Source organism: Monopterus albus, unplaced genomic scaffold, assembly GCF_001952655.1.
Source record: "Monopterus albus unplaced genomic scaffold, M_albus_1.0 scaffold18.1, whole genome shotgun sequence".
Lineage (NCBI taxonomy): Eukaryota > Metazoa > Chordata > Actinopteri > Synbranchiformes > Synbranchidae > Monopterus > Monopterus albus.
Genome location: NW_018127898.1, coordinates 890,542 through 899,839, shown reverse-complemented (window position 1 = coordinate 899,839; position 9,298 = coordinate 890,542). Strand labels below are relative to the sequence as shown.

The following is a 9,298-nucleotide window of genomic DNA, read 5'->3' as shown; positions in this document are numbered from 1 at the left end:
GTTCTTCATGATTAGAAATGACTGCCATTTTGGGAATCTTGAGGGTTAAGGAACACCTTATATCAATGCTACAGTAAATTATAAGCATATATAAAAGCTTCCACACATGATATAAAGCTGAGATGATGTCACGGTCTATTGGGCTGTCTCGCAAGAGCGGTCTAGTGTTGAGAAGATTTGTATGAAAGCAAAGCTACAGTGTGCAAGTGCATTAATATCAGACATGTCAGTGTTTGTCACCACGGTGATTAGTGTGGTTGAACTGGTGCAGTCGTCTTTGTCACATGGAGCCAGGCAGTGATCTGATGTACTTGTGTGCTTTGTTGAATGTTGATAATAAACAGATTCAGCTGAACACTCTGACAAACATTTAATGTTTAGTTTGACATCACCTTTAACATTTGCTATGTAGCTGAATGCTTTAAACATAAATTGGGTTATTTAGTATGTAGTTTTGTTGATGGTTTGTTTAGATTTTTAAATCTTGCTCATAGCTTCTTTGCATGTTTGCACTCACTTCCTGTAGGTTTGCCTTTAACAGTTTTTGGATTGACTAGCAGAACTGCATTCTTTTGGACTCAGACTGCGTGTGCACACAATCAGTTCAATCAATTTTACATTTTGCTCCTGTTGAATAAAACTTTGCCAGTTGGGGGGGGGGGTCACATTTTAGGCTAAAAATCACACTTGGTGAAAACTAGCTAGTAAAAGGCTCGTTTTTCCTCTAACTTGGCCGTTTATATATTGCCAAGAACTCAGTTACATTATATTCCAAACTGAGAAAACTGTCTGAATGGGTTAATATTTGTTCAGTAAAATTGTTTGTTTTAAGCTCTAATCCACATGCACTCTTCTGCCAAAAAATCCTCAACAAAAATATTTATTCCTGTTTAATGTTTGACAAATATCTATTAAAACAAAAGCCTTTTAATTTGAGGAGAATTTGAGTAAAACTACCTACCACTCACATGGGGGGCTTGTTGTACATGATGCACTCCCTTTTATAGATGGACAAGCAGCAGACAAAACTTGGTTTCAAAAGCTTCCCTTTCACTGTGACCATCAAAGACCTGGTATAATTTTGCTTAATAGCTTTTTTTTGTTAATTCTCTCAGGAATGGCAGCCACCGTTTGCCTGTGATGTTGACAGACTGAAATTCACACCACGGATACAAAGGTTGAATGAATTGGAGGTACACCATTTTTTTGTGTTTAAAATGCATCAGTGCATGTTCAAAGTAAGAAAATTCTGTTCTGAGTCACTTAATGTTATTCTGAGATGTAAAAGTACAAATCATTGCAGCATCGATCCTGTTATTTCCTCTAAATAACACATGTAAACCAAACTTTTTACAGCATCATCATATCTGACAAATCCTGGTTAAGATGTTTGCTTTTTGTTTTGGTTCTGGTCAGAGCGTGGTCAGTCAGATTTGCAGGGAGACCTGTCCTTCTGCTGCTCACATCATTTTAGGTCTCTTGGAATATAATATTGTGAGCAGAGTTGTGTAATTAGTGCAGTCAATCAGTTTGATTTAGTTTCTAAAAAACATTTGTTATAGGAAAAACTTTAGGAAGACAGTAAGTAGATCTTTTTTATTTTGTTCCCTATAACTGAAATCATGTTAAAGAGTGAAATGTTTATTACACAACTAACTTTTGTTTTGTTCTGTTCTTAGGCTCAAACCAGAGTTAAGCTCAACTTCCTGGATCAAATAGCAAAATTTTGGGAGCTTCAAGGATGCACTCTGAAAATCCCTCACGTGGAAAGAAAGATTTTGGACCTTTACCAGCTGAATAAGGCACATGCAAATAATAGTTTTATAAGTTTGAGCACCATAACATAAATGGAAAACTGCTTTCTACACATAAATGGGAATCCATTCTCTAAAAAGTTTCTGTTTCTCTAAAGTTGGTGAATGAAGAAGGAGGCTTCGATGCAGTCTGCAAAGAGCGGCGCTGGACAAAGATATCAGTCAAGATGGGCTTTGCTCCAGGCAAGGCAATTGGCTCTCATCTGCGGGCACATTATGAGAGGATCGTCTACCCCTATAACCTGTTCCAGACTGGAGCCAATTTGCCTGTACGTCACATCACTTGTTTTCTTTTCCCAGTAGAGCAGCAGTTACTAAACGTGCTGTTTGCAGTTGAGGGGATGTTTATTGGAAACATTTACAGCCCATTATTGTACCTTTTCAAGGGATACAGTGTGTTATTTTAAACTCGTAGGCAGTGACTCTCTCTCACCTGGCACAATACACACCAGATTATTATAACTGACAGATTTATAATTTGGTAATTTCAGTGAAGTAAATGTGGACTTACTCCTAAGCCCGTGACACACTAAGCTGATGGTCAGCCATCTGCCACCATTGGGCCATTGGTGAGTGTCTGTCTTGGCTTGTCTTTCCACTGTGTCCAGCACCGTTGGCACTAGTCAGAACCTGCCTGTGAGTTTTTGGCCGATTCGGCATGTTGAATTGCCATCAAACCTCATCGGTGAGAGAGACCACTCTTGATTGGCTGTTCAGCTTAGCAAATCAATGCATAAGAAGAGAAATGTACAGGAAAGCCCCTTGAGCCTGTCGTTGTAGTACCATGATTTCACCCATTTAGTGTGGTTTCTCCTTGTTTTTTGCCTCCACAATATTCTTGTTTCTTCTACAACCAAAAGAATAAGGGTAGGGAACAGTAGTGTCATTTGCAACTTCTTATCAGACAGAAGTAGCTATAAAGAGCAGCAGCAGTTTTGAAAGAGGGGTGCTTTATTTATAGCTTGTACTTCCATAGTCTAGCTCTTCTTTTTTCACTTTCTGAAAGGCAACTTCAGATACCGCCATCTGTTGGTAGGGGGAGTTATTTTTGTTACGCAGGCGCAGAACATGCGTGCTAGTCAGTTGTAGTCTGCGGTGTGCTCAGTTGCCACTTTTTCAGTTCAACTGGCCCAGACAAAGTTGCGGTGACGTGACGCAACAGTCAGCCTTCATCGCTGCTTTAGTCCTTAGAATGTGATAAGAACAGCAGCCAAATGGTCCTGGCTATTGAACAGTTTTGTTTCTTAATGAGACTTCTGAGTCACACTTGTTTGCAGTGCTGATAAAGCAGTGAGACGCAGTCATTTAAAACAAAGTTTTACTTTGGTCTGTCTGTGCTACTATCTTCAGGGTTTGGATACAGCAACTATTTGGATCAGTTGTCCAACCAGAACAACACTACTATGCATCATAAATTGCTATACTGTCGAATGTCTCTTAAAAGCTTCCACAAAAATGTACTACAATGAGTGGTCTGAATGATTAGTGTCTTTGTTTTCAATACAGTGTGTGTGTATGTGTGTTGCAGTTGGATTTAACATTTACTGGTTTTCATACAACCTTCTTACAGTGGTGCTTTCAGTGTCATAAAACTAGAATTGTCAGTAAATATTCACTGGTACCAGATTAAAGTGTAAGGATTGTTAATAGCTGTACATTCCAGTAATGGTATTTCTTGTCTTTATTGTTTTTGGAGACTTGCAACAAGCGATTGATAATAGCTGAATTGTATTAATACTTTGATCCCTTTGAAATATTTTACAGTCTAGTCCAATATTTTCAAATACTTACCTACAACTTAGTTTGGCTATACTGTATGTTAGAATAACCACCTTTAGTCTAAGATAATTGTAAAATCCTCATAATAGGTATTTAAACAGTTTTCGGTCTTTAAAGCATATGCTAACACCGACATTTAGTTTAGTTTGATCTGTTGGTTGGTTTGGTTTTGTTAATTTGACTTGCATTTAGGGGGGCAGTGTGGCTACTTTTGTGTTTTTAACTAGATGAGTTCAGTGTTACACAGAAGGTTTCCCTGCTTTTTTTATTTTTTTTTTATTTAGCAGAAGGCCACCTTGACCAATGACACTAAAGATAAGGAGTACACCCCTCATGACCTGCCGCAGCGCCAGTCTGTCCAGCCCCAGGAGACGTACAGCATTGCTCGCCGAGCTAAGCGAATGAAATCTGAAGTGGGTCTGATTGTCCTTTCTCACTGTTGTGTCCACCATGACCATACTCAGCTGACTTTAATTCAGACTGTGGCTGTGGTCATTTTGTATTTAAAGGTTCAAGCCACATATTTCTCACAATTGGTCCTCCGGTGTAAAAAGGTCTCATTAATATCTCACTTGTGACTCTTCTCTGTCTGTCTCTCTGCCTTTCACTATGACTCTGACAGAAAGGGTTTGTTAAAACTGAACCTGGGGAAGTCTGTAAGACTCGTCCCAATCTCAGGAGGAGAATGGGCACATATGTTGCCAAGCCAGAGCCAGGTAACAACAGGGACAATTAATACTGATTAGTTTATAAGATATTGTGAACTTGTTGATTCAAAGTATTACAGAATCTTCTATTGAGTCTTCATCCTTGTCTCTCAGTGAGAAGGGTGGTCCCAGAGGTGAAAAAGGAGCCAATTAAATATGAGGAGCCATATCAATATGAGGAGCCAATTAAATATGAAGAGCCAATCAAACATGAGTATCCAATGGAATATGAAGAAACTGTATTAAACAGCATGAGCATGCCTCCCCTGAATAAAGTAAGTTCTGTATCTTCTATACTGAAATGATGGTTTAATCACTGAAATAGAAACAAAAAGCATTTATCCATGTGGTATAATATTTACACTATGCTGTAAATGACCCCCCACAACAATTGTTCTGTGTCCTCAGGTGGACCAGTACATGTGCCTGGTATGTGGCAATGGAAATGCTGAGGATCGCCTGCTGTTGTGTGATGGCTGTGACGACAGCTATCACATCTTCTGCCTAATCCCTCCTCTCCATGAGGTTCCCAAAGGTGACTGGAGGTGCCCCAAATGCCTGGCTCAGGTGAGCTGCAGACCCTCCACCCCCAGGGATCTAAATCCTGTCACAGATGCTCCTAATTGGCAACAAGACTGTAATCTGTCTGGTATCCACAATATGTATAGTTTGTATAGTACAGATCAAAGTGCTTATTTTAACTTTATTTTATTTTTTCCAGGAATGCGGCAAACCTCCTGTCGCTTTTGGCTTTGAACAAGCCAGCAGGAGCTACACACTCCAAGCTTTTGGAGACATGGCTGACTCCTTCAAGTCGGATTATTTTAACATGCCAGTTCATGTGAGTTCCTGTTAGTAATTACACAGGTTTAAATATGCAGAGTTATAATCTAGACTCCACAGGGTGCTCCCCAACTCAGGTAGGGGTGCAGCTTCTCTCAGCAGTCCCCTTGAAGTGCTCAGTTGACTGCAGAGAGCTGAATCTTTGGTGGGAGCCACTTTTAATGCAACTGTAGGCCAAACAGAGCAAGTAGTTGAGGTAGCACTGATCAGATGTTGAATCAGCCCTACTACAGCTGAAGAGGGTTCTCTGCTGTTTATGGTTAAATGTTGAGGTGACTGGGTCATAGGCCAGACAACCTCATAGGCAGCAACTTGAGAAGATTTAGTAACTCTTCTGTTGCACTGCTCCGTCTCCAATGCTTGATTTCTTCAGAAAAGCAGCATGGCAGAGGGCAAAAGGCAAAGACAAGGTTTCAAGGCAAGACAGGTAAACATGTCCACACCAGTTACTGTTCTGGGTTAAAGGGGAGGCAATCAAGGAAGCTGACTCTTTGGCTATCTGCAAGGTTCTACTGCTGTTATCAGATGTTCTTATAATATAATTTGGACATATCTTGCATGTCATTTTAATAGTTTTTTGGGGTGTGTGTGTGTGTGTGTGTGTGTGTGTGTGTGTGTGTGTGTGTGTGTGTGTGTATTTATATATCCCAAACATGGCATGACATCTAGCACAGTACACAGGAAATAAGATTTACTAACATTAGTTATTACTGCATTCACAAAACATTCCCATATATGAAATTGTTCTATTTTTAGCACAAAAAGGTTTTGTGAAAGTTAAAGCAGATGTTAAAAGGAAACAATCCTGGACTCTGTGGCTTGGTTTTATGATTTTGGTCTGGAAGAAAGGAATGATTTGATAATGCATGTCCACAGACGGCCCTGGTTGTCTTATCAGGCAGTGTTTCATTCTCTTGCACACATTCTTCTCATTGATCCAAAGAATTGAAGGCAAAGTCTGACATGTAGTGTTGGTAGAAATACATCGTTTCAAAAACCAATACATTTGTTTCCTCGATTTGTGTTTAACACGGTGCTTTTTGTGCTCCATAGATGGTTCCTACTGAGCTGGTGGAGAAAGAGTTCTGGCGTCTTGTCAGCACCATCGAGGAGGATGTCACTGTAGAGTACGGAGCAGACATCGCCTCCAAGGAGTTTGGGAGTGGTTTCCCTGTGAGGAATGGCCATTTTGAAATCTCTCCTGAGGATGAGGTACAAGCTGTCTGTCAGGCTAAGAATTGTCAGTTGGCTTAGATGTGGCTGTTACTATTTGTTCTTTTATTTTTCTTTATATATATATATACACACACACACACACACACATCCAGTGGCCACTTTAATAGGTACACCTGTACAATTGTATGCAATTCAGTGCAACACTTCTCTCCTTAACATCTGTGTTTATGAAAATATAGAAATGAGTTTGGTTTTTGTCAAAATACCCTTCAGTATTTCTTAAATCTGTGCAGGTTTTTAACTGGGAGAAATGAACAACAGTAATTGTTTTTATGCGTAGATCAGTTTTGTGTATTTAGTGATTAGTTTACAGGGCTTTATTAGAGTATGAGGTTAAGTGGACTAGTGACACCTGTCTCTGACCTGCAGCATTACCTGAGCAGCGGCTGGAACCTGAACAACATGCCGGTGCTGGATGCCTCGGTGCTGACTCACATTACAGCCGACATCTGTGGCATGAAGTTACCTTGGCTGTATGTGGGCATGTGCTTCTCTTCCTTCTGCTGGCACATTGAGGACCACTGGAGCTACTCCATTAACTATTTACACTGGTAAAGTGCACTCTCCAAACCATATCTTGTATTTGTAGCAGTAATATTTTAGTCAAGAAGTTCAGCTTTCTTACACTAGAAACAATCTGGTATTTTCATAGTTCATCAGAAAGTAATAGTTTTAAAAATGTGATGTATTAGAAAATCAAGCTGCCACTTCTGTCATGGCTTTAACAAATCAATAATTCATTAAATTATAGCATGCATATCAGTCAAAATACAGTAATGACAGTAGTGTACCCATTTATGTGAACATGATGTAAATGTTTTTCACTAAGATGTTTGACCATATGTGCAGGGGGGAGCCAAAGACGTGGTATGGGGCTCCTGGTTACGCTGCAGAGCATCTTGAGTCGGTCATGAAGAAACTGGCCCCTGAGCTGTTCGAGTCCCAGCCAGACCTCCTTCACCAGCTGGTCACCATCATGAATCCCAACACCCTGATGAACAACGGTGTCCCGGTAACAAACTCACACTTCAACTATAATAATTATCAAAATTTAAGTGTCAGACAACACTAGGTCTCAACCCATTATGTGTGATAAGTCCTCACATATGCATATCACACAGTACTGTTACCCAGAAAATTTGACATAAGTAAAATACTATGTTATTGATTTAGTAGTGACAGTGCTAATTCATCAGATTTCCAATGTATTATTCACATAAACGTAACTCAGCCATCAATAAAATGCAATGTCACACATTAACAATGAATTACAGCTTTTTGATGGGGGAAAAAACTGATTCAGTTGAATTACATAATAAAAACCTAATCCTAGATTTATGATGAAAGCAAATATCAATCATGAGATCCAAACATTGCTGAATGCAACACAATTATCAAGTTTACAAAACGGGGACTGTTAAAATACCCACTACTTATTTTTCTTTCCTTTCTTACTCTTAACTAGATCTATCGAACCAACCAGTGTGCGGGCGAGTTTGTCATCACCTTTCCCAGAGCTTACCACAGTGGATTCAATCAGGGATTCAATTTTGCTGAAGCTGTCAACTTCTGTACAATGGACTGGGTGAGAAACCGACAGCCACACAGCCACCAGTGTTTTTTTCTTTTTTTTGTGTGTGTGTGTGTATCAGAAATCAGGGAAGACTTGCTTCCATAAAATTTATTAGAAAATTTTTTTCTAACATCAAAGCTTTCTGATAAGAATCAGAGGAAAGGTGGTGAAAAAGCAGCACATAGACAAACACCTACAGCTCATGATTACTAAAGCCCTGAAATAGATTTAAGAGATGTATAGGCAAAAATGTCAAATGCATGAACAGAGATTTTATTTATCTGTTATTACTTGTTTTTGCTGCATTAGTGACGTGTCTCTTGTTGTCCGGCAGCTGCCCATTGGCCGTAACTGTGTGGAACACTATCGTCAGCTGAGCAGGTACTGTGTCTTCTCCCACGATGAGATGATTTGTAACATGGCCTGTAAAGCAGATTCGATGGACTTTGACATGGCGTCAGCAGTACAGAAGGAGATGACCCTCATGATCCAAGAAGAAGAGGAGCTAAGACAGAAGGTTAACAAAATGGTGAGCAACGCTTTTCTTAAGGGACCTTAATGTCCTTTTTTATTAACATACCAGATTAGAGAGCTGATGGCAACATGTAGTCTCTGTATTTACTGTTCACAGGACATTTTAAACATGAATCTCATTAATTCTTCTTTGATATTTGCTCCTGTGGCTTTAACAGTGTTTAACAAATTTAATTATGGTTAACAAAGCAGGTGCAGCAGCAGTGATGATTTGAGTCAGTTTTGGCCATAATCAGTAAGGCCTTGGTGGCTCTTACAGCTCCACTGATAATGCACCAATTTATTCATTTCCACACTGCTCAGTGTTAATCAACAAACAACAAGATGCTATTATGCAAATCGCTGTTTTTCTTGGACACGCTGGAGTCATCGGTGGCACACACATTCAAATCACCATTCTGCTTCTGTGAATCAAAAACATTTTCACAGCATTAACACTCAAGTGGCTGTGAACTACATGATCCTTGATTTAGTGTCCAAATAGAACTAAAATGAACGTGAAAATGGACTAAAACCTTTATTTGAGAATAATCATGCTTCCCCCTGTATACTCAGCTTTATCATGAGGATTTAGAAAAAGAATTAGATTGGGTAGCGCTGATGAAGGTAGGTTTCACACAGGTGAATCACAGTACAAGTGGCTTTCCAATAAAATTGCAAGTTATTACAGAACGATAGCTGCCATAAATCACACTGAAGTGTAATGAACGTATTATCTTCTGTTACCAGCTTCTTGCCTGTACACATCAAGCTTTCACTTAACAAATGTGCTACTCCTAAGAACACTCATTCTGAAAGTGAGATTTGGATAT

General features: G+C 39.5%; 1 protein-coding gene across 1 annotated transcript in view; it reads left to right on the top strand.

Moving 5' to 3' along the window:
• Positions 1-9,298, top strand: part of kdm5ba (lysine demethylase 5Ba) — a 20,403-nt gene that overhangs the window by 3,258 nt on the left and 7,847 nt on the right. Inside the window, 13 exon segments of the mRNA XM_020593205.1 lie at positions 1,116-1,193; positions 1,680-1,802; positions 1,913-2,083; positions 3,878-4,006; positions 4,216-4,309; positions 4,415-4,575; positions 4,709-4,867; positions 5,022-5,141; positions 6,197-6,355; positions 6,749-6,930; positions 7,229-7,391; positions 7,845-7,964; positions 8,287-8,481. Coding sequence (XP_020448861.1) covers positions 1,116-1,193; positions 1,680-1,802; positions 1,913-2,083; positions 3,878-4,006; positions 4,216-4,309; positions 4,415-4,575; positions 4,709-4,867; positions 5,022-5,141; positions 6,197-6,355; positions 6,749-6,930; positions 7,229-7,391; positions 7,845-7,964; positions 8,287-8,481 — 1,854 coding nt within the window.